Source organism: Dermacentor silvarum, chromosome 11 (genome assembly GCF_013339745.2).
Source record: "Dermacentor silvarum isolate Dsil-2018 chromosome 11, BIME_Dsil_1.4, whole genome shotgun sequence".
NCBI classification, from domain to species: Eukaryota; Metazoa; Arthropoda; class Arachnida; order Ixodida; family Ixodidae; genus Dermacentor; species Dermacentor silvarum.
In genome coordinates, this window is record NC_051164.1 from 50,938,773 (window position 1) to 50,964,428 (window position 25,656).

The 25,656-nt window shown below is 42.4% G+C and overlaps 1 protein-coding gene across 4 annotated transcripts in view; it reads right to left on the minus strand.

The window, feature by feature from the left end:
• LOC119433020 (PP2C-like domain-containing protein CG9801) overlaps window positions 1-25,656 on the minus strand; it is a 42,094-nt gene that overhangs the window by 6,282 nt on the left and 10,156 nt on the right. For 2 of the 4 annotated variants that reach the window (XR_007464517.1, XR_007464518.1), the window contains exons 2-8: window positions 21,698-21,925; window positions 19,987-20,075; window positions 14,629-14,766; window positions 12,065-12,246; window positions 9,726-9,927; window positions 6,543-6,841; window positions 2,477-2,940 (exon numbers count right to left, since the gene is read on the minus strand). Coding sequence is in view for 2 of the 4 variants with exons in the window: in XM_049659386.1 (XP_049515343.1) it covers window positions 2,542-2,940; window positions 6,543-6,841; window positions 9,726-9,927; window positions 12,065-12,246; window positions 14,629-14,766; window positions 19,987-20,075; window positions 21,698-21,925 (1,537 nt within the window). In the remaining 2 variants the exon portion in view is untranslated. The remainder of the gene's footprint in view (window positions 1-2,476; window positions 2,941-6,542; window positions 6,842-9,725; window positions 9,928-12,064; window positions 12,247-14,628; window positions 14,767-19,986; window positions 20,076-21,697; window positions 21,926-25,656) is intronic. The other 2 variants (XM_049659386.1, XM_049659385.1) reach the window with 1 other exon arrangement.

Sequence of the window (25,656 nt, forward strand, 5' to 3'; positions counted from 1 at the left end):
CTAAAGTCAACTTCGCCGCAATACAGGCATGTTATACAAAGAAGCTTATTAAGAGTGAAAAGGGGCCACAGTCACAGAACATAGTATGTGTCCCTTAATTATAAGGAGGAGCGCAAGCGCCGCCTTTGGTCACAGTATGAGCACAGAGACGTCTGATAACTGTACTAGCAGCCATTCAAAGCTATTTCTGACGTTGCTTTGGCGATTTGGGGCCTATCTCAGTGTTAAATTTTCCTTGCTGTAATTTTTTTTATTCCACGGTCTCTTGAAAAACGTATCAATGGGGTTCTACTGTATTTATACTTGCTGCCTCTTCAATGATGAAGCCAGCAGAGCGGTTGGACAAGCATGTGCTATGACATGTGAAGGATGTACACGCCTCACTGATAGTCACTATCATCTCTGCATCCTTTGGCTACCTGCAACTTCAACTCACACTGCCTTGTCTAGGACAAGAACAGGAACAAGCCATGTGACACGTAGAAAAGGCAATGCTTGCAGAACACGTGAATTACACACTGATGAACTGCATAATCAAACACAAGGTGACACAGACTTTGAATAGTGTAGAGGTGACACCAAATGTTCAATCTTGTCGACACAAGTCTTCTGACAGGAAGGGTATTTACTGTGCAATAATTCTCGCTATTTCGCAAACATGCAACTGTTGGCACATTTCTCTCACAAAGGCGTACTTTTGTGACTGTGAGCTGACAATCATGGCACAATCAGAGCGGTCGGCAAAAACAAGCCACTTCAAACTTCTCTACATTCCTTCATCGAATGATATGGTGTTCCTTCAGAAACAAACACTCAGACTGAAGGCTGTACTACGATCAGCGGTGTTCACTGTTACTAAACAGCTATGCAGCAGGAAGGTCTGAAAAGCCCACAACTAACAACAAATATAAACAAATGGCAAACCTATTGACACCCCTTTTCTGTGTCTCAGACCTTAGAGCTCTACGGTGCACTCTACCAGTGAAGACACGCTCAGTTTATGGTGAGAAAGCCGTGCTTCAGCTAGCCCAATTATCACACTTAAAGCACTCTATAAATCACTGCAGGTACAAATTACGTCTCCTTGTAGCAGGAATTCTGACTATCCATGGACTTAGAGAAATATCCAAATAATCAGATGGCTGCTGAAGGCATCGCTAGTGCTGCAAATGTGCTCGCTTCTTCAAAACACATACTACGGGTGTGCAGGTCAAAGCAGACAAACACATACATTTTGCACTGAAGAAAACATTTATGAAGGTGAAATGATCGGTCCAAAAAGCACAAGTTACCCGTATTCAGAAATGCATCTTCACTCGAAGCCCAGGCTTGACTTGATCTAAATGACGAATGTCATGAACGCGCCGAAAGAAACGCAATGGACGTCCTGGGCACCCTCAAGCCAGGCATCATTTAGATCAAATCAAGCATGGGCATCAAGTTAAGGCGCATTTCTGAATATGGGAGTTAGTGCAGCCTTTTGAGCATCAATAAAGAGCAACCACAACCAGACAATGCACTCTGCTCCTGAAGAACCCACTTGTATAGTTCATCTCCGAGGGACTGTACACAAATCATGACAATGCGGATGACACAACCTTAGTGAACTTGAGGAGCAGAGGTGCTTTCTGCCCCTTTTGCAAGATACCCAATTATGTGAGCTGCATGTGAGTGTTCCAGAAAAAGTGGGAACATTGAGAACTCTTCTCCAAGCATCTGTAAGCAGGCTTCTATCCAGATTGTCTTAAGGGCTGCTTGTTACTGTTGTTCCTTCAGCGGTGTACTACATTGGGGGACGCGTGTGAAGTACAATCAGCACTGAGATATGAGCACATCTACCTGAAGAGCATAAAATGCTAGTCCCCTACACGTCTTCTTAATGCTGGAATATGTGAAGAGTTAAAACGCTTTTCTAACAAGCGGAAGTGACTGCTTTCCGAAGCTACTCACAGTGCCCGAAACAACAAGTATGCCTGGAAGTGGCAGGACTGTGAATTCGATAGAAGCCTATGTGGACGAGTGAAGTGTCCGGCGCACCTTGTCAAAGTGAGGGGGTGATGATTTGAGGCCAACCACTGGCATAAACCGCTAACAGTGATAAAGCAGATGGCCATCTCAGATATATTAATGTCTGGGTAGCCATTCAGCTTTCAAGTGAAGGAAATATTACTGGCTTGCACAATCCACCTGGTCAGCTTCTCAAAGAAATAGAGGTGGTCACTGCCAGACAATGCCCACTATGCCTTGCACAGTTGTAAGTGACATGCCAGGCAGACTTCACCAAAGAAGGGGCTGCAGTTCTGTGCCAATGCTTGGCATAAAACTGTAATCATATGACAGATGAGACTGACTTGCGTGGAGGTTCGTCCACATAGTTTCCCAGCTCTCCGCAAAGTGGATGAGTCATTCCAGTTCATGAAATCTACGTGACATGGGAAATAAGTGAGCACAGGTGAATCCACAATGTCCAGCCCACCCTGCTAGAGAAGTGGAGGTTTGTTTCACACCCAGTGCTCCTGTATCGCACCCATAGACAGCAGCTCAGATGGTCGTCTCATAGGGAAGGTTGTCAGGATAGTCATCTGGTTCTCCGGGAGTGGAAGGGACATTTCGGTTTGCACGGTCCTCCTGACCGTCGTACACGTCCGTGCCTTGCCGGCGACGGCAGCGGGCATTGGAGCTGCCCCTGCCAACCTGGTAGGCAACGAGCGAGGCGTGGTCCAGCTTGCCGGGCACCATGGCAAGCCGGGGTCCCGCGCGGTGGCGCCGTCGTCGAGCATCTTCGCCTGGTGCAGAGTCAGCTGCATAAAGCTCGGGGTCTTCGAGGATGCGTCTCTTGGCTGCCGTCAACTTGGTGGCAAAGTCCACCATTCGCTCACAGAGTTCCTCGGCTGAGCTGCACGCACCATCCCCCTGGTACAGGCCCTGCTGCAGCAGGTCCTGTGTGTACCGGGAGCATGTGAGACATGATTATAGATACCATAATTGCGTCAAGTCATGACCGGCAGCTTACTGCTATCCTTGAAATGAAAGTGTGCATTCATTGCATTCTACCACTACTTACATATGCAGCAGAAACTTTGAGGTTAACAAAGAAGCTTGAGAAGATGCTAACAACTGTGCAACAAGATATGGAACGAGAAATGGCATGCGTAAAAGTAAGAGAAAGAAAGACAGCAGTGTGTATTAGGAGGCAAATGGGAGTAGCTAATATTTTAGTTCTGATTAAAAAGAAATGGAGTTGGATAGGCCGTGTGATGCACAGTACTGATGGTCGGTCTATTTAAATTACAGCATGGCTGCCAAGGAAATGGAAGCTAAGTCAAGGACAGTAGAGACTTACCATATTTACACGATCTTAACGCACCCCTGAATCTAAGGCACACCCAATTTTATCGAGTTGAAAGTAAGAAAATAAAAGTGCACCTGAATGTAACACTCCCCAGATTTATAAAAGAAAAATATAGCATGCCAGCCAAATCCCCGATCAGAAAAATGAGACGTCCAGAATTTATCATTCCAGAAGGGAAACTTTTTTTTTCCCCAAATGAGCTTTCATAATGAAAGTGGTGCATCGTCATTGTCATTTGCACTTCACTGACCATAGATACCAAAAACACAGGGGTGGCATTCTCGAGCGATCACGATTAAAGATACTACTATTACTATCGCGAGTTTTTATGTCTGACTGCATCAGACTTGTCGAAGAATGTGGCCGACAGTGTTCCAGGCCCAGTGCCAGAAATGCTGGTGGCTGTATACACCGATGCGTCCGGCGCCAAGTCGCATAAAAGCTCACGAAAGTGATAGTATCTCCTAAAGTTAATGACCGGGAATGCCACTCCAGATCATAATCGAGCACAAAATGAATTAACAGCAACCTTCATGGAAACGTGCTCTGTCGCCATTTTGTGATGGCGATGACATTGCGTCTGATGGCTCTGACAGTAGGCTGCTGCCAGTTCCGCGAATGCAGTTTTAGTTTCTCATGCGAGTGTAACGCTCAGGCGATTTTTTGACCCATTTTCTCAAAGTGCTTGCTAGATTCGTGTAAGTGCATTGGCGATCATTGGTGTGGCGATCACGATTAAAGATACTACTATTACTATCGCGAGTTTTTATGTCTGACTGCATCAGACTTGTCAAAGAATGTGGCCGACAGTGTTCCAGGCCCAGTGCCAGAAACGCTGGTGGCTGTATACACCGATGCGTCCGGTGCCAAGTCGCATAAAATCTCACGAAAGTGATAGTACCTCCTAAAGTTAATGACCGGGAATGCCTCTCCAGATCATAATCGAGTACAACATGAATTAACAGCACCCTTCATGGAAACATGCTCTGTCGCCATTTTGTGATGGTGATGACACTGCGTCTGATGGCTCTGACAGTAGGCTGCTGCCAGTTCCGCGAATGCAGTTTTAGTTTCTCATGCGAGTGTAACGCGCAGGCAATTTTCTGACCCATTTTCTCAAAGAAAAAGTGCTTGCTAGATTCGTGTAAGTGCATTAGGTGGTGTGGTGAAATAAATTTTCAGGCATAGAATGGCGTCAGCCGGTGCAAGACAGGGGTTACTGGAGGTCAATGGGAGAGCCCTTCATCATGCAGAGGACATAAAGTATGCTGCAGATGATGATGATTACGAAAATGAATTTTTTTAACGCACGACAGCCGACAAGCACAAAGAGGGGTAAGAAACAAAAAACAAAAAAAAAAAAACACTCAATTAAATTTTATTTTTATGGTAATGATCTCCATGAACGTTAAACTAGTTTGTTCACTACCAGTTAAATGCAACACCTTCAGCTACAGCTGACACCACTGGAAACTGTGCGACTTCCAGTGCTGTCAGCTATAGCGGACAGCACGCGGGCAGAAAGGGTGAAGCCAGGTTGCTGGAAACGCTGAATTGGCGACATCCTTAGTTCTCATAAGGAACCCGCTGAGGTTTAATTCTTTTATTTTGAGCACCTCTGGTGACGTATGTTATCGTGCATGTTCAGACCGCCAACGCTTCTTTCACCTTTTCCTGAAATGCATCATATGTTAATGAGTGGTTGTACTCCTCTGTATTGTCCGTGTCTTTTGTGCACTTTTAAAATTTAATTTTATTCCATATCATGAACCAACTAGCCCAGCAACATTTTGTGAATACAGAGACAAGAATTTTTTTCCCCACACAGCTCCGTGCACCGCAATGCAGCGCACGCCGGCCATATGGTTACCCCTCTAGGCAGCACGACAGTGGCCTAGAGTGATTAGCGACATCATCCCGGAAACGAAGTGTCAGACGCAGAAAAGTATGTTATTTTTCCCAAACAAATGTCACCAGTCACGCACACAGTGGAATTACTTTTGATATACTGATTGCAACACTAAGCTTAAATGTCCGCGTCACCTGGCCTGCAGCGGCACCCCGTGTGCACATCAAAATGCATGTTGCACGTTATTATTACAAAAAAAACAACAACATTGTAGTGAGGTAGCAAACCAGCCTGCATCGAAACTGTGATGTGCCGACACACCTCAGCCACGAATAATGCGTGAACGCGGCCCACATGTTAAAATATGCTGCTTAAATGCCCAATATCGTCATCTGTTGGCAACAAGAGCCGACCAAGCAGGCAAGTGGCTCTCAGCTTGCAAGACTTCTATCTTGATTCCTGCTCACCTGTTACAAACTGCATTCGCAAGTGCAGTTTGTGAAAGCACTCAATTAAAAGCACTCAGCGCGGCCAATGCCGGCAGCACAAATCGCCTAATAAGTCTACTGCACCGCTAACACATGCGTCTCTCGTTGCTTGCAGACTGCCGAAGTGTGGGATGCAGCTTGCGATGGCTTCATTAAATCCAAAATGCAATGCAGGATTTCTTCTCTAAATCGTTAAATTGTAGAAGTGAATGGGGAAAAACGGGATGAGGTCAGATTTGTTTTGATCGCTCGAGGACCCCTAAGGTGCCGTTCACGAAACGAAGTTTGAGAATTCCTTGACTAATCCTGCCGATTCTTTGCAAGGGACACTAAGCAGAAAAATTATTTTAGCTATTAGTAAATTACTCTTCCACATTAGCAAAAATTACCCTTCTCACCACGAGAAGATGTTTGAGAAGTCAGAAAAGGTGCAAAAACTAAAGACGGGTGGAAAAGCTGCCTTGAACTTCCCGCACCAGCTCAATGTGATGTCAAGAATTTTGACGCCATTTTACCAATAAAAATGGACTACACTGCAGTCTAAAAGAGCCACAGACTGAAATTGTGAAGCTTCAAGAACCTTTACTGGACCACAATGGTAGAAAAGCGAGAAAATACTTTGCAATCCGTGACATCACACTGACGTACCAGCCCTCGGGTTATGCGGCGAAATTTAAAAAACGATAGTTTTGACCACAACTTCCCGTTCTAATAATCAACCTATTCCTGTAAAATCAGCAAAAGTAGGGTTCTTCAAGAATACTTTATCAATCTTAACAGATTGAGTGTTTTCCCTTGAGTGTCCCTTTAAACCAAGCATCGAATGTCGTGCATGCAATGTGCCAAGCCATACCTGCATTCGCAGGAGGGTCAGCGCATGCCGCTGGTGTGCTTCGACCTCGGGCAGGGGCGGAGGTGGCTGCTGTGTGTTGGTCGTGCCGTCTTTGCGACTTCGCTTGGCAATGGCAAACTTGCCGACGACGGGGTCAAAGTTGTCCGAGATACCGTCCGAGGTGAGGAAGACGATGTCACCAGGCTGGACTACCGTCATGGAAACGGTTAGGTTGTTGAGCTCAGGGTTCTGACCGTCAACGGGGCCCAGAGCACCAAGGGCATCCCGCATATCCCGCATTGAGTGGATATCATGAGATCCTGCAAACATAAACGAAGAAGAGTAAACCAGCAATTCACTTAGCGTGTTAGTACAAGAAGGACACAAAAGAACAAGTCGAGGTTTACAGAGTGGCGGATTATGCTTCTTAATTGAAAATATCACATTCTTTGCTATGTGTTGCACTTTTTCTTGGGTGCGGCCTACACATGTGCAAGAAATGCCGTACTTACTCGATTGCAATGCACCCTCTATGGTGGCATGCAACCGATTTTTCATAGCCAGATATTAGAGGTGTGCAAATATTCGAATTCGAATCGAATAACATCTAATCGAATAATTCGATTCGATTTTCGGACAGCTAGTATTTGAAGTTTCGAATCATTTGACAGGACGAATATCTAAAACGCGACAAAGGCCAATAGTGCAACTTGGTTAGGGAGGTGAGGTTAAACCTAATGCTAGCGTCGTTGCAGTAGGCCTTTCGTTAAAACTTTCACCGGTATCATGGCTCAAAAGCGAGCGCATGTTTATACTGAAGGAGATGATGCCATTTCCGCACGTAAAAAAAAAAAAACACATATGAGAAAACTGTCAAGCCCTTCACAACTTTGCTTCCGAAACGAAGGCATGGAATTTTGCATAGTACGGTCGCGCATGCCGCAAGTGCCGTAAAACACCTTTACACAAACATCTTCCTTCACATCCTGTCTTAACTACCGTTGCTGCGTGCTTATATTGGGTTGCACCCGGGACCAGGAATCAACATGACTCATTTGCTCACAGCGAAGGCTTGCTGGAACAGCTTGTGTTTCTGCATGACAATTTGTAGCCTTGCGGTAACAGTCACTCACCACTTTGTGTGCTCGAGGACATGAGCAGACATCATTTCTTTGTTCTTTCTGTAAATTTTCAATAAAATCTTTTGTATTCAATATTCAATTCGATATTCGATATTTTTGGCCACTATTCAGCACTATTTGATTTGAATTCGATTCGAAATGAAATTTTACTATTCGCACACCCCTACCAGAAATTCAAAATGCAATGTCCTTGCATGACGTGCACCTCGATTTTCATACTTATAAAAACAAGAACGAAACCTTTGATTTTTCCCTCAAAAGATTTTCGTCATAAGAGAGAGACGTAGGAATTTGTTCTCACTTTGAAGAAGACATTTTAAAACTCTAAGGCTGTTGGATGTGTGATTGCTACCACTAGGAGTGGTGCCCAATGATAAGAAACATCCAATAATCGCAGGAACTTGTGGCACCCGCAATATGGCAAAGCACGGCTTTCAAGATAAAAAGGGGGGATTCGAGACTGGAGGGTGGGATTCGGACACTACCTATTGCAGTGTTGTTTCGTACTCAATTCTCACATGCATGTCATATTTTAGTCAATTTTTCTGGAAAAAAGTGTGCATTAGAATTGAGTATGGTAAATACGCTAAAAGTGCATATGCTCTGAAAGGCAGATGTGCTTGCTGCCATGTGTGACAACCTTGGGTTGCATTTAGTTCATTTTCGCATGCTGTCTCATTCACTGTGCCTGGCTCCTAACTGCAGCGCTGGAACAGTTGGTTCACTAGAAGTGTGCTGTTCAAAGATGAGGTTCTTGGATGCTGTATTGGAAGCTGCTCCACACCCATAAAGTTGCATGATAAAACTTCAGAGCTTTTTCTCAATATGTGAATGGAATGTTACAGTCAAGAGTGCCTGTGTGAATTTCAAGTTCTGTGGGAGTGATGAAAGTTGACTGCAAGAACTTCAATATGAAGCGCGGAGCATTGCACCCACTATCTATGAAAAGAGGCATACACATTTTTCATGAATGCTTACTCTTGTGGGGAAAGCACGGCAAAAGTGGGGCATCGGAATACAAAGTTCATGAAGACATTGACATTTAGTCAACGACCTTCCCTCCAAAAGACTATAAACTCTAGAAGCAAGAAACAGAGCGAAGAGGAGCCCAATACACTCTGTGATACATCCCCGTACATGACACCGATATGATGCAGTCAGGCCAACAAAGCTTTTTAAGTTTCATGCCTTTTAAACCACGGCTTGATGACAATTAATTAGCACGGCGCCTGCTCGATGCGACCCCACAGTTGGAGGCGTATTACCTTTTTCAATAATATCTGTAGTGCAAAATGAAAGCTCTAAGGTGGATAAATTCTTTTGGGGCTCAAAATGAAAGCTACGAGTAATATTGAAAGTGTTCCTATTAATGTTTCCTTTTAATGTGCTACCGTGGTTACTGCTGCCGACTTTGAAATGATGCAACAACCGTTGCTGAGCTGTCTGCTCTTGCCATGATGTAGCATATGCGTGAAGAGTCAGGTAGTGCAGCAGACAGCAGTCGCATGTATGCCAGTATGCTGAACACAAGACAGTTTTGAGAAACGCACATCATCAAATGCAGCAGATCATAAGAACGGTAACATGTTGCGACAAAAAGCAGCTCAAGACTGATGATAACACACATCAGGTGTACATTACTTTCCATTCTGTGAAAGTAAACTTCACTCGTTTCGTATTTTTCTAATATCTAGATTCGAAGGCATGCTTTATTTTTCTTGTTATAAAATCAGCTGTGCATTATATTTGTGTGCAGATTGTTTTTTATTTGAGCCCATAAAAACTGAGTGGGGTTTAAATTTAGGGGCATGGAAGAATAGGGCAAATACTGTCAAGTGAAGTAGCCGTGTGTCTGGATGTTTTTTGGTCTCCTATTTTGGCCCACCAGATAATTTGATCAATTCTGCTGGTCTCATCAAGGTCGAAGTAACGAAGGTCGACTGCTTTTATGAAAAAAAAAGAGCAATTTGGTGTTTTTTTTTTGCATTATTGTATGCCATTTCCTAGCCAAGAGTCCTTCAACCCCCTCATATTCTGCAGGTAAAAACAAACTGCCACTCACCTAGAGTGATTTCACGAACCCCATGCTGCTGATTGTAGACATAGGCGAGGCTGTCACCAACGTTGCACACGCACACGACGTACTGGTCAGAGCCTTGAAGCTGGACCGCTACTGCAGCGCAGAGTGTTGTTAGCATGCCTTGCTCTTGTAGAATCAAGCTGTGTGCAGCTTGGAATGAACGCAGCAGACAAACAAACACCTCCTGAAAAAGGTATGAAGCGAGCAATATTGGACTGTAGTTTTCAAATCTATATAAAGCTATTAATTCATCATAATCATTATCAGCCTATCTTTAAGTCCACTGCAGGACAAAGGCCTGTCCCCGTAATCTCCAATTACGCGTCTTACGCTAGCTGATTCCAACTTGGGCCTTCCATGCCAAGCATCAAATCCGAGAAAGCAAGTTAGAAATACAGGAGAATAATAAACCGCAGCCAGAGACATACTGTATTTACCTGATTATAATGTGCGCCTCCTTTTTTGGTGGGGGGGGGGGGGAGGGGATATACACTAAAAATGACATGTGCATTACGTGCAAGTACGAAACTAAAGCTACAATAGTGATGACCTATCAACATTGGCATTAAAATTTGCATAAACCAATCCAGTCCACATGTCGCTGCAGCTGTGGGAGCTGTGGTGGCTTTGTGTCCACTCCCTTTATGCTGCCTTGGTCTGCTAAATGCTAAATGATATGCTCTCGATCTCGAGAAAGTGGCACGTGGCGCACAACACATTTTATGTCCTGTGACAGTGGCCCCTTTGCACTATTGATATGCTTCACCGCAACACATTTCGTACGAGTCACCACGTAACACATATGTATTGTGGCAAAGCTGACTTTCAGGAAGCGGCATTATGCGCATTATGCAACGCTTGTGTTCGTACTGTGACACGAGACGGCAAGTGAGCACGTGTATATTTAGAGACATGCCTTATGTACCATGACAGTGGCCTCCTGGTACTCTTGGGATGCTCACCGCAATACTTTGCGTATGCTTTGCCGCTAACACCACATCATTGCGGCGAAGTTGACTTTTGGGAGCCGGCATTGTGCAACGATTTTGACTTTTGCCGAGCTTTCCACGCTTCGACGCCATCAACGAGGATAACGAAAGCAGAGTCGGTGCCATTGCTGACACCGGCACATCCTTTAAGTGAAAAACAAGGTATTGAACACCAGGAAACTTGATAGTGAGCGTCAGAACAGCTGGGCCTAACGGCAGCACAATATGACTACTATGGTTGCCAGCAGATTGGGGTGCGTTAACGTTGGTTCGAGGCTGCGTGACAGTCAAAATGACGGCAGTAGTGGCTTCGATTCATGCTGTTTCAGACCTGCAGTCATGGCGAATAAGTCAGGAAAATGGGACGGCTCAGGGTTTCAGTGTCCGAAATTTGAGACGTCCTTATACGGTGGCTCTATGGGGTACGTGGTGGCTCTGTGCAGGTGTCCAAATTATCAGGTGTGTCTGAATTGCTAGGCAAGTCCAAAAATAGGTCGTTGACTTATTTGCTTCGAATACTTCAAAAACTTTGACTAATAGAACTCCAGCCGAAGCGAATACTGAATAGCATAATATCCAATTGAATATTCATTCGCATAAGCCTACTGATGTAATGCACTATTAACACTCGGTGGTCATGTGTTGGCTTCCTCGCGACACACAAAAAAATTGGTTACACTTGTGTGCGCTGTTTTTTTTTGGTTTTTTTTTGCTGCATCACCTTCTGGAAACTTTTTCTCAACTAATGATAATTGCACTTCGCATTATCTGCATATGAGGGCAGCAAATCTTAGTGGCACACTTCAAGGAATTCGAACGTGCATTTCAGGGAGTGGAGCACCGATCATGGTGACATTTTTTCCATGTGCATTTTGCAGAAATAACTCTCATTACTCAGTGAATCTGAAGATGACTTTAGTTCTAAGGAAGAATATATAGTTTTTGCCTTCAGACGAACAGCAAATGTCTTAGAATGACAGCACTGAAGAATAAAAGAATGATCAGGACTCTACACAAAATGGTTTCTATGGCGACAAACTTGAGGGGGAACATGGGTTATAAAAAATCTGAACTTCACTGTTAAGATCACTGTTAAGGTCACGCTGATTTCATATCTATTCTCATTCTCAAGTTCACATTTCTTGAAAAAAATGTGAACCTCAACGGGTTAAATATTGCAACAAAGGAGTGCCTTCAGTAACACTAAAGATAAAAAAATCTCATGATAATGACGGTGATGTAAGCATCTCCTCAATTTGCCCCATGGGCACAGCAGGGAAGAAAAAGCAGTAGTTCACCCGAAACACTCAACGGTGGGACCTGAAAACGTACCTGTGTTGTTTCAATGGTGCCGCCCTCGCGGTACAGTGCCCGATTGAGGTAGTCCATGCAGCCGTGCACCGCACAACGTGCCGCCAGGCAAGACTTGTCACCCCAGTTGACACCGTCTGCCAGGGCCATCACAGCGCTGTTCTCCCGAACGCAGATGGCAAATGCGTCTGCGATTGGCTCCCCTGCCGGAGAAGCAAAGACGCCTTTCAACAATTCTGCAGTGCCACGCACCATCGTATCATGGAATAAACTTCCAGGCAATATTGTGTTGATAAATGATTTCGTAAAATTTCATGCACAATTGCAACTTCATACATCTACTTGATTTTCTATAATGTTTATTCGACTTAGTTTGTTTCTGCACTTGTGCACACTGTCCTTTTATTTTTCCTTCCAGTGAACGATATTGCACTTCTTGTATTCTTATTTCTTGCTTGTTCTTTTTTATGGCCTTCATTGATGTTATCTTATTGTAACCTCCGCCCCCCCCCCCCCCCCCTACTCGATGATATTGCAATTCTTGTATTCTTATTCCTTGTTTGTTCTTTTTTATGGCCTTCATTGCTGTTACTTTATTGTAACCTCCCCTCCCCCCCTGCTCGATGCTCCTCTGAGGCCTGTAGAGTCATATGAATGAATGAATGAATGAATGAATGAATGAATGAATGAACGCAGCAGTGAGGAATCTATTCCAAACACCAGTGATCAGGCTATAATCTTATGTATTGCAGTATACGACTACTAGTACCTCTTGAAATAAGATGTTAAAACATAAAAGCATCCAAAATGAGCACATGTTTGGTCAGTCACTTTAAGGAGTAGTTCCACTCCTGGATGATGTGGTGCCTCACTGGAGCAATCATTCTGCCTACTGGCTTAGCCAACTAACCTCCACTGAGAGTGAGCTCCCCAAAAGCCAAAAGTATCATCCAGATTACCGCAATCAGCAAGAAGCTCAGCAGTGCTTGCACGAATAAGCCCACAAGAAATGGTAAAGTGATGGGCTTATTAAAGAAACATTAAAACACAACACTATACCTGGATATATCGAATCTGAAGGGGATCACAAAAAAGTTCTATGTATAGGTAATTCGATATATAAACTACAACTTTTACACAAAAATTTTCAAGGGGATTTTACTGCTGTTCGTTATACATAATTCGTTATACGTTGGTTCAATATGTCCTGGTTAGACTGTATCAGTTTAGACTGATAAGTTATATTTCAAAATGTCTACTTGGCAGAAACATCTGTATGGTGTAAAAAGCCGATAAGTTGCCACAAAATTTATAGCCAAGTTAACTTTTTTCTTTGAATGTCTCACTGAGACTGCAGCACCATCACATATTTCAATATATTTTGGATATTTGAGAGGTGTTGGTGCTCAAAGAAGTCCTCAGACTTCAGGACAATCCTTGAAGAAGGAAAGATCTTTATCAATTAACAAATAACCAGTCCTCAGCAGCTGCGACCAAAATCTTTGAGACAGGCCGCAGAAACTTTGATGTGGCATCATCGCTTCACCTTTCCCTCTTTTCTTCTTTTGGAGTACAGTAAAACCTCGTTAATATGTTGCCGAATGTTACAATTTCCCGTTATTAATGCAACTGAGCTCCTTTTGCCATCGAAAGGTTTGCTTCACCACACAGCTTCGTGGACAAGTGGCTGAGCACATTTTCAAGCATGAAATTAACTCTTTTGTTACTGCACCAATAGAAATTTATCAGTTTGATTGACAGTTTTTCTACACCGTGTTAAACATTTCCGTTGGAATTCTTCTACTAGCAGCATCATGCACCATATGAAATGAACTTTAACCCAAATGAGCCTAAAGAATGCTGTAAATAACAAACTAGGTGCCTGCTGCAATTAGTAAAAACAAATGGTCCCTGTACAATAGGAACTTTCTCGTTTTTACATTCGTGAAGCTCTTGCTTTCTTACTAGGGCTAGTAGTGATGCCAACAAGTCTTCATAATATTTTTTTTTTTCGTGATCTGACTTGCACATTTTGTAAATTTCAGAATTTTTTAATCTGAGTACGTATACTAAAATAGCGAAAATATTATTTTAATTCGTCTTCCTTGAGGTGCCTCTTTGAAGTTTCACATACGAATGCAGAAAAATTGTCTGAGCAATTATTACTGCTGTACATCTATTCCAAACACCAGTGATCAGGCTATAATCTTATGTACTGCAGTATACGACTACTAGTACCTCTTGAAATAAGATGTTAAAACATAAAAGCATCCAAAATGAGCACATTTCTAGCAGTACAAAAGGAAGGGGCAAAGGCAATCTTGCATTGGTTCCGAGTATAAAGTGTTTTCTTGGAGTGCTACTTCTTAGAGAAAAAAAAATAATACAAGTATGGCATTTTGGCTGCAAAACTGGAAGCTTTACCAGAATATCACTTGCTCCAGTGGATGAAAACACAAAACTAAAGCAGAATATTCAATGTTAAGCGTGATAAAGAAAAAAGGAATAATGCTTGATTTTGATAACTTCAACATAATTGAAAAAGAGATAGCTGTGCCAAAAATGCACATGCTGATGCAACCCACCTGCATTTTCTTTGGTGACAGGATGACACTCATAAAGCGTTGTGGCAATTCCGTAAGCGAACTCTGCTGGCTGGTTCCAATTGCAGATGCCAGCGATCTCCTCAGTGGCCGTCTCAGCCTCTTCACCAGTTACACAAGCTGCAAAAGAAAACGGAGAGAGAGCGAGAGAAAGAACAAAATGACAAAACTTCTAAAAAATTGTTGAGGGATAGTCAAATTACTACCCATAATGCCACCTAAGGACGTTTTCTTTGCCCATTGAAGCGCCTAACCCTCTAAATTGTAAGAAAAATACTGGCATGAGAATGTCCTAAACACTTTACCATAATACTTGCTCCTATAAACAAATTTCGCTTTATGTACACAAGGGGTGGGTGCAGCGTAATGATACATTCACTCGCTCTGTTCCCGAGATAGTTGTAGCTGCCACGTGCAAGTGCACCCAAAACAAACGCATGCAGCAGTCTCTATAATTTTCATATAAGCAATGTCATTATATCTAGCCTTATCGCTACAACACAAGGACAGCAAAATTTGCTCTTTGTCCTGACGTCCTGATAATATTGATGGTGATGATAGTGATGGAACAGTGTCTCAAGACCAACTTTAGCATCAAAATTTAAAGAATCTTATAACTGTTTCCCAAGCTTTGAGCTCGCAAAGTGTACTCCTTTTTCGTGTGAGAAGTGAACAATAAAATTTCGACAACTCACAGAGGGTGTCTCAGTACTTCCTTAGGTGCCACCCAAAACCCTGAGAGCTTGCCTAAGATGACACTATAATGACAGCATAGACGTTCATCCTCTTCCTACAGCATCAGCAGCACCCTTCACAAGGGTGGCAGTCTGGCAAAGAACCACTGGCATCATCTGGCTGGCGTCCCCAGAAAATCTGAGCAATGGTGCATTCGACTTTGTGCACCAGCTAAAACGTGATAATTACTGAGGCCAATACCACAGTACGGTTTAGAGAGATGTATGCACTTGCTGTCTATATTTTTATCATGCAAGGAATTGGTGTTTCTTGGCCTGCTGGCATGAGTCAAAAGATTCTTTTGCTTTGTTGCTGTTTACTGAGTATAAACAAAATTCACAGCTGTCACATAATAAAGAGTTGCAAGTTTAGCATCCCTCTGTCTGCAAAAAAAAAAAAAAGCGATAAACACTTCGAAATCCAGGAAGTCATGATGACATACTGGCACTAAGGTTCTGACACGAAATTTAAAAAATGAAATGTCGACCTTCATTGTCCTTCCTAGTAATCAGATTATTACCGGGACATTAAAAAAGAGAGTTTTAAAAAAATACTCAATCAGTCTCAACTGATTCAATGTTTCTCCTTTGTGCGCCTTTAGTAACAAGGTGACAAAGAAATTTGATACAACCTTAGCTGTGAAGATTTGCAACAACGTCACACTGAAATAGTGTCATTCACTGAGATTTGACTTTACTCCCTAGGTTGCATTTTTTAAGAGGTTTTCAAAAATGTGCAGGCAACTTCAGTAGCAATGTCCTGACCAGCTGGTATTCGAGGCTCCTCACCATTTGCTCCATTGTTGTTGTTGTTTACTACATGGTAAATACCCACTACCTTGGATGGCACATCAAATTTACAGGTTCAGGAGTTCTAGCTCTTTTATACAACTTGTTTGCCGAGTAACGCTTGCTAGTTGCCCAGTGGAAACGCAACTGAATCATATAAATGTCAAACTTAAGAAAAAGTAAATGACGAATCAAAATATTGAAGTAAAATGCAGCTGATTACAAGTAATCAATTACATGTAACACATCAGATATGTCTGCAGATACGCTACAAGCTGCGAAATGTGTTGCAGTGACATGTCTGATACAAGAAGAGTGCACCGTGGTACATAAAGCAATTAAAAATTATCGCGCGCCTGTGTTATTTTCTGGCCAAGACGGAACATCTCGTTATCGTGCCATCCCTCAAAGAGCCAATGACAGCACATGGGTGCCTGGCTTCTTCACACAGGCATCGAAACCTCTCAGCATTAAAAAGGTTGATGCTAAATACGAGGTCTTTTGAAGTTAATAATGAAATGTCTGCAACCAAAAAGTGGGATTAATTTAACGTTTGAATGCCAGGTGTTCCGGCCTGCTGTGCATTGGAGGTTTTTCCCAAGTGAATCAAATTCGATTCCTAAGTAAAACATTAGCAGACGCTAGCTTCAAATGGTATTTAGTAGGAATAACTTGCTGTATGTTTAAAGGTTATCTTTTTTCTAAATAGTCAAACAAGCATTATTAGTTATGCTAATTAATTATGTGACCTTTTCGTGGCTTAATTCTTAGCGTTGCAAAAGCACGAAACCTAAATCCCGGAGACACACAATAAAGAGGCTCCTACTAGAGTCGTGGCACATACAGAACACGCCAAACAACATCAATCTTTCAAAGGGCAACTTCCCAACTGGATATGTTGACGGCCCACGTGCCCCGACAAAGAGGAAAGAAAGAGAACCACAACAATACCCTCCTGTCGTCAGTGCTGACACCACCATCCTTTGTTTAATAGCCCCTTCTCCCTCATTCATCATACTCGTCCGTCAACTGTACCAGGAAGAAAGAAAAGCTTACCGGGCTAAGTGAAATTCCCTTCCTGCCTTAGAAGTACGGACATGCCGTACCTGTTTATCTTTTCCCGGTGACTGCTATTCACCGCCTAACAAATGTTAAAAGTTATTGATCAGGACAAGACGCATTTTCTGTATGAGAACTTTCTTGAAAACACCTTCACTGCAGTACGCTGCCACTTGTCGTTTAATCCCAGAGAAGGGACCCGTGTAGTCTCTGAAACTTCGAGCTTAAAGGGACACTAAAGGAGCACATTAAGTCGAGCTATACTGAAAGATTATGCTTCTGTAACAACTAAGGGTATGTGAATAACGAATAGTACATATTGAATTCACTATTGAATCGAAACAAGAAAAGAAAAAATAGCCGGTTATCAAATTGAATATCAATTATTTAAAAACGTTTCATAAAATTTATAGCTTGCAAATTTCGGCCATGAAAACATGGTGCTGCACGTGCTCAGGAGTTTCCTCACATTGCTTAACAAGACTGTAGCGAGCTATCAGTAACTTATGTACGTAAAACTCAAGATATGCAGTACGGTCTACTCTTATTAAAGGGAACACCTAATTAGTATGCCAGTACTGATAGCTCAGTACATGAAGGTTTGGAAAGTTTTTTTTTTTTTTACCAATACAATTTGTGTTGAACAGAATCAAGAGCTTTTTAAATGCGCAAGCATTTATATGCCTACTTAACGAGGAAAACCATCCGTTCATTACGTAAGACGAATCGCTATAAAGAAATTAATTTATAAAACAAGATGGGTTTGAAAGGAAAGAAACGCTGGCGATGGCGAGTTTCGAACCCTCGACCCCACGCTCAGAAGCTGAGTGTCTTACCCACTGGGCTAAACACCTAGGCTTTTTGAGGAAAACACTGTTTTATGCATTGAAGCACAAAGTTAACTGGAATGCCCATGCATTTCGTTGGACACTTTGAAAATTAATATCTCGAAACTGGTTTAGTCCTGAGAATTCGTTCCAAGTGGATACGCCTTGCGAACTCAGCGGCTATAATTCATAGATTGAAAGATGTGCCGTAAAATAATTAATTTAAAAGTGAATTAGCGTAATTGTGTTAATTATTCAATTAGGCATTTAGATTTCCCGTGGAAGTAATGGCCGCCTCATCGAAGTAGTTTAGATCAGGCATTATAATTGTGCTATCTGCCACAGGCAATTTTTTAAAATTTGGTGCAGCTAAAATGAAACACCCTGTAGAGTGACGCGCGCAAATTGGACGTTGATGCCAAGAAAACTGCCAACAAAAAAAGGTAGCTCCATGTCGCCTCCAACGTGCAATGTTTCATGCTGTTTGTTTTTCCCATTCCTTGTCAGTGTACACCGTAACTGTATCGCTCGAGGCAGACACCTGAACTATCCCAAAGCGCAAGCACGCGTAAACAACACCCTCTGGAAAGTGCAAAGTGGTCCGCCCGCGGCGTATCCCCGCTAAGTACGAAGGTTACATTTCTCTGCACGTAGTTAGTCGCAAAACCTGATGCGTTGTCGCCTCTGCAATAGAGGGAAAAGACAAAAAAAAAAAAAAAAAAACCTTTCTCGCCTGCTTTCTTTTTTTTTTTTTTTTACTTAGGCGCCGTCTCAGGTTCCGTCTCAGGTTATCCAGGCCCATGCACCACCGTGCCTGCTCTCTGTACGTTGTCGTCTGCTAGCCAACTGTTTCGGCTGCCATGAATGATACACAGAAATCTCAGAATCCCCAGATTTCAAAATATTAGTTCATAGTACTGAGGCGTTGTTAACATGACAAGGAAACTGAATATCGATCGTTATTCTAAATTTTGGCAATAAGTTTTCATTTTGCTGACCATTTCTTTACTTGTACTGTTATTTCGCCATAGCGAAATTTTTCGGTATCCCCGCCGATTTTGTTATTGCGGGGTTCAACTGCACTAATAAACTGGATTCAGTGATATTCGAGTATTTGCACACCCCTAATATAATGAATTCGGCATTTTTAGTGACCATAGAGCTTTTGTGAGTGAAAAAATACAAAATCGAAGTGGTGCCACTATTGTGTTTCAGTTAGCTTTTCAATTGACTGACTGTTAGCACCACCACGCGGCACTTTATTGTATGTGCCTGATGGTCAGGCCTTGTGGAGCGGCTGTACCCTTGAACTGTGCAAAAGAACCCAGTTTTTGGTAGGTTCTTACTGGGAGCGATCACCTCTGTTTCTGCAACACGAGGCACCTGTGGCCTTTAGGCTTGTCACGTTAAGGCTCACCCCCGATCAAGTCGCCGCGACACTACTTCTACATACAGCCACCTATTTTGGGTTATGGTACCTCTCATGTGATGTCAGCACTTGCTGATTCACAGAAAAGGCAGAGAGGGAGGTCACATAGGGATTACGTCAATTTGTCCATTTTGGCACAGGTGATTAAAATTGAGACACAGTAGCAGGATCTCTGCTGGCAATTTTCTACACAGCAAAGCGGTATATCGGCACACAAAATATGATGATAGACTTCCAGACGAACAATCTATTGGTCTAACACAGCTTAATATTCTTCTTCAGTGTCCTTTGATACATCCCATTTTGTGTATTAACATCATAATTAATTAGCCCAACAATGCGGGCAGTTTTGTCAAAGCTGTGCTTCACGATCAGCACTGACATTTCATTCACTCCCAAAAAACACTCGAAAGAGAGAAATGGAAATTTTAAGAATTGAATGCCAGCATTCAATTAAAAATGCAAGAATGAACTTGTTTGGGATTTTCTCGGGTTCTCCTACCTGTGTCAGCAACTCGCGGCCCCTCGCTGTTTGACGAGAGGCTGGTGGGAGCCTTGGCCTTGGGCGTGCCGCCACTCCTTTCAAGGTACCTGTACAGGACACGTCTCATCAGTACAAGAGAACCTCCACAGAACTGGCATTCAGCTTTTACGACAGTAGCCGTGTTTCTGACCATTCTACCTACCACTACTCAGTCAAGCACCAATTCAAAAAGAATCTATTCAAAATGAGCATTTAGATTTTTACGGCGGTAATGATGCAGGGCAGCCCTCTTGTCTGCTGCAAGAACATTCCTGTCATTGCCCCCATTCTATTGATCCAAACTCAGTCTCATCCTCCAACTTCAAATATCATATATATTCATATCCAGGCCCATAGGACTTTCTAGGAAAGAAAAGAAAAAAAAAGCTCCTCTCCTTGAGTACTGCTATAGCGTAACGACTCTAAGAATGGGTTTGACAATATCCAATAAATAAATAAATAAATAAATAAATAAATAAATAAATAAATAAATAAATAAATAAATAAATAATCGGTGTTGGATATTGTGAGTGTGCACAAGCATACGCTTTAAAGCGCTAGGAAATTTAAAACACATATCGGCACCTACTTTCAGCAGCCCAAAAAGCATGTGTTCCAATGCATGAATGTAAACCATAGAAAGATGCATGTCATGATTATGATGCAACCAAGGACTGTCTGCCATCCATCCACATTCCTTTTGCTGATGAAGCAAAGCACTCGGACCCTATTTACTTGCGAAGACTACAGGTGCCCTGCCTGCAGCCTCTAACACGGGCAAGAGAATTATCAGTTAAACCTCGATATAACAAAGTATTTAACTTTTTATAATCTCGTGTCCATAAAACACCATAGACAGACCTGTCAGAGTATGCTGCACATGTTACAGTAGCTTTCTGTTTCTTTCTGTCTTTTTATTCTTTTTATTTTTTTTTTCTCTTTTCCTTTTCATCATGCCTGTTTAAAGATCCTGTTCTCACTTTTTTGCTGTTCATCCCTCCTCTCGCACATCATACATTGCCCATGTTCATAATACATCGTATTTTGCAAATAAAATTCAGTTGAAAGTTTGCGCTTGTGTTCGTCAAATCCCTGTCCTTCGTCTGTCAGTTTGTGCGCAACACTTATTTACTAAGTGTATTCATGTTGAATGTAACGTAAATCCCAATCTTGCTGAACTAAGAGCATAAAGAGGTCTACAACAAGACAGTGCCACACAGGAGTCAAGGCCAATCATTGACAAGCAATATTAAGCAGTTTTAAAGCAGCAGCAGCAGTATCGATGCAATTGCAGTGAGTGCTCGTCATAGGAATGTGCTTGTTGAAGTCCAGCGCATAAGAGTGAAGTGTGTTGCTGAATACACGTCTGTTAACATGCAGCTATGTTCTTGCCATGAGATGTGTCGCTAGATTGCCATTAATGGCCAAAGCACTGATGCTCCTTGTCATAATGTCACCAGCTAAACCGACCTTCCGCTGGCACAACCTGTCACAAACACTGCATGCGGAATGCTTTCACAGGCCCACAATTCAGGATATGAGCCAGCATAGGTCTGCCACATCAAAAAATTGCAATTGAGGCAACCTAGTTGCGGTTTCCTCTGCGAATCCCCCCTCGGTGCAATACAAGCATTTCAAGGCTCCTGGAAGCTTTGATCTTTACTGAGTCTTTTGACAATTCTCAGCTCACCTGGAGGCGAGATTCTCGTTGCTGCCACAGAGGGAATCATCGTCGATGAAGTCCACCTGGTCGGTGACCGTCAGGGCACGATGGGGCCCCCTGTTGACGCCCGTGAGACCACCTGACGGCCCCGTGTAGGCCGCCAGGATGTGCTTGGAGAGGGGCGCGACGTCCCGGTTGGGCAGGTCATAGCATGATTTGGAGTGTACAATCTCCGGTTGCTTGGGCAGCCCTTCCCTGAAGAAGGAGTGCATCGATTTGTCACGTTAACCCTTCCAGGTGCCGCATTTTGATACAGTGAAAAAAAAAAAAAAGAGAGACATTGGAGTTTCTAAGCTCCTTTGAACTATATGTAACACTGACTGCAGAGCAGCTGGTCCACCTCTCGAGCTGGAAGTCCTGCATTTTGATGGCATTGAGTCAACAATAACTTGGCCTCTTAATGGTGCATCTGAGGATCTTGTTTTTGAGCACGGTGCAATGCGCAGCCCTATGCTCACCTGTCTGTTGAGTACAGCGCTACTTAATTTCGCACTGCTTTTAGAGGAGCAATCTAGCCATCATGGTGAGCACAGCCATTATAACCTTCACATCTATAGTACTACTTGACCTTTTTTTTTTTACAAGCTGAACAGTCCTGTTGCAGCTATCGAATTATCACAGATGTATTGCGAGACTACCGATTGTGTTTATGTATGCCTCACTATTTATATTAAAGAGTATCCCTTTTTATCAAAAAACATATCTGCCAGTTGATAGGGTTTCAGGCTAAGATGCATCTGAGAAACAACTCCACTCTGAGAGCTATTTTCTTCATCCATGTATAAATCTCAATCAAACCTGCGCTATTTATGTATTCTGATGTGCTGAATGCACTTTTTCAATTATATTACCCAATTTCTCACTTCCTTTTTTGTGAGGAGCCCAATAATAACCATGCCAACTTTGGTGTAGTAATGTCTCTGGTTTTACAAGTGACACTGCCATAATATCTGTTTTTAAAGGAATATAAGCTCCCATGGCAGACTTTCTGTGTTTACTTATACAAAAAGGTTATGAATTTAATTATTTTTTGAGGTGTCAGTAAGATATTAACGTTGAACAGTTTTCAGTCTACAACTTTCACTCTTGCTTTACTGTGCACTGCATAAATTTCAAATCATACAGGTGCGCAAAATTGTTCACGCCATTTGCCAGTACGGTAATTAAACAACAAAAAACATGATATTTTTTTATTAAGAACCTAACATACTGGAAAGATACAAATCTTAATTCAGCACATCAATTTGCAAATCCAAATGATAGTTTTGATTTACAGTCACAAATACTAAAAACTATTTCATTAATGTGTCGGCCACATTTGGCAATCCGTTCGAAGCAATTTAATAAAATTTGTGAAACATGACTTAATGAACATTAGCAATGTTAGAAGTAATATGGTAATACACCCTCAATAAAAAGCAGTGTATTCAGGGACGCAAATGTAAAGCCACCTATGCAAGAGAACAAAAGTCAGAGAAAAGTTTGGAGAACAGACTCTCTCAATGTTTTCAGAGCCAGCAGAAAGGTTCAACCATACAATTAAAAGCACTGAACTACCAAGCAAATATACCATGGGGCAATTAAGCTTTTCTTCACTAAGAATCTTGCAGAAAACCATTGAAAAGACTCCTGTGATTGCCAAAGCTCAGTCCGCATTATGGACTGCTGGCACAGCAAAGAGATTAGCCCCCCCATGCGTAATAAATCTATAAAAAAAAAAGCTTGCAGCCCACTTAAAGGGAAACTTTTTCCATAATCTGTCTGTAAAGGCCCACACACATGCTGGCACTTGTTAACGTAGCATATCACTTACTGAACACAAGGTAATGAAGTTTTCTACATAAACATTCCAAGACAAAAAAAAAAGGACATCACTCTTTCTTGAGTAAATAACTTGGGATACCGCAGTAGTCATTCTGGTGCAAGCCCATTACTGTGTTGTTCTACTATGATGTATCATGGACAAATGAAACATAAAAAAGAAATTCCGAAGTAGAATACTTTTCACAAGTGATAACTTGAGCGCACAATCTCATGCTGCTACTTATCCAATTAAGACCACTCACACTACGTGTACAAGCCGAAATCACGCCGACATCCCATGTTGTGTTTCATCTGTCTACAATAGTATGCCATAAAAATCGGTACATCACATGAACCTGGATATAACATTACCGCCAATTAATTTCTCAACAGCCAAACAAAGTGTTCTTTTATTCACCTGTCCGTAGTGCAACGAACCAGTGGAGAGTGAAATCCCAAATTTTTATTTGTACCAGATTAACAGATTGTTAGCTTTATTGTCATCCATCACCACCTTTTTTAATGTTTCCTTCCGCATATAGTGCTAGAACCACAATTTGGGTTACCGTATATGGCTTAAAGAATCAGTTGATCAAATAGAACACAAGAAGCAAACAGTAGGTTTTTGTGGCTAATTAATTTAGTATGTAGACTGATATACTTCCTTTTGACAGATTCAACTCTGTTAAATGTGGATATCTCTTAATGCTTATTTGTACTGCAGATGTCAGACTGTAAATTTTATCTTCTGCGACCTTGACCGACTTCATTGCACCTGACGGGAGCCATGAGCAACTATGTGGTACTGTTTTTAGATGACTACTCTGTTTTTATATTCTAAATCCCAAGATAGAAAAAGATTAGAATTTGCAAGAAGCACACCTGTGACACACGTTCATCATTCAATTTCAATGTAATTAAAAATCATAAGATTAGATCGACACAGCCCAATATCCACAGCTGAAGCCGGATATTTTGCCCATGTTGCCAGTTACTTGTTTAATTTCTTAACCAGCGTACCTCTTTTCTTATCCTCCCTAACATAACATTTGAAAATGGAGAGACCATTCATTAGAAAGGTGCAGTGCATTTGAATACAAACTGAAATTACTATATTAAACAAAAACCTGAGTACAGCCATGACTCTTTGCTTGGTGCCTTGAATTTACCTGCAAGCTACACACAGCTGTCGAATTATGGAGCTATAAAATGGGCAACAATTTTCAAAGTTGCATGACATCTGTCACAACCTTATTCTCATTTGCCTGAATGTACGCTACGCCTCTGACAACAAATCTAGCAATGCTTTATGGCCTCCAATTAATTTTGAGTTGGCAGGTCTCTCTTGTGACAAAGGCAAGAACCCGACTTCTAAGAAATGATGCAGAAACCATTGAAGATGATTGCTGAAGTAAGCAAAGCTTCTTGTCTGAATGTCTCCACTGCTTCTCGCCATCATCGGGCTTCTTATCTTTTGGATAAAGCAGCATCATGTGACATTTCACTCTTCACTGATTCAAGGGTTGCTCCATAGCAGCCATCTCTGTAACCTTATGCAATGTGCCAACCCAGAGCGCTGGTGTAACACATGCCGCTGAGGCGCGTCCCTTCTGCCGTGACCGCGAGCAGGTGTGCATCTGCCTGCAGCACGATGACGCACCACTGACCCAAACAATCAATTGGTGCCACGCCCTACACACGCCTTCCTCCTCTCCATTTCTACCCCTCTCCACATCCTCCTCTCCCTCTTCACAGTCCAATCACCACAGCATCAAAACCCTTCCAACTCGGCTAGGATAGCTTTGCTTTTAAAAAATCTTATTGCATTGCTAAAACATCTGTCCGTGAACCTGCTCTCTGAATGCGACATCCAATGACCGAGAACAGCTCACCACAACAGTGAAAAGTAAAAAAATAAAAGCCAAATCACTGTCAAAATACCCCCATCACACAGAAGCCGCAGCCCAAGTACTTCCTTTTCAGCCGCCTTTAGAACCCAGACCAAATGAAAGCAAACCACAAGGTCGTACAGCAATTGAGCCGTGAGCATAATGTAAAGACGACCTTGTGAACGTCTTTCTGCTGTGAATGCGACAGCTTCTGTGAAGTAGCGTCCGAAAGCA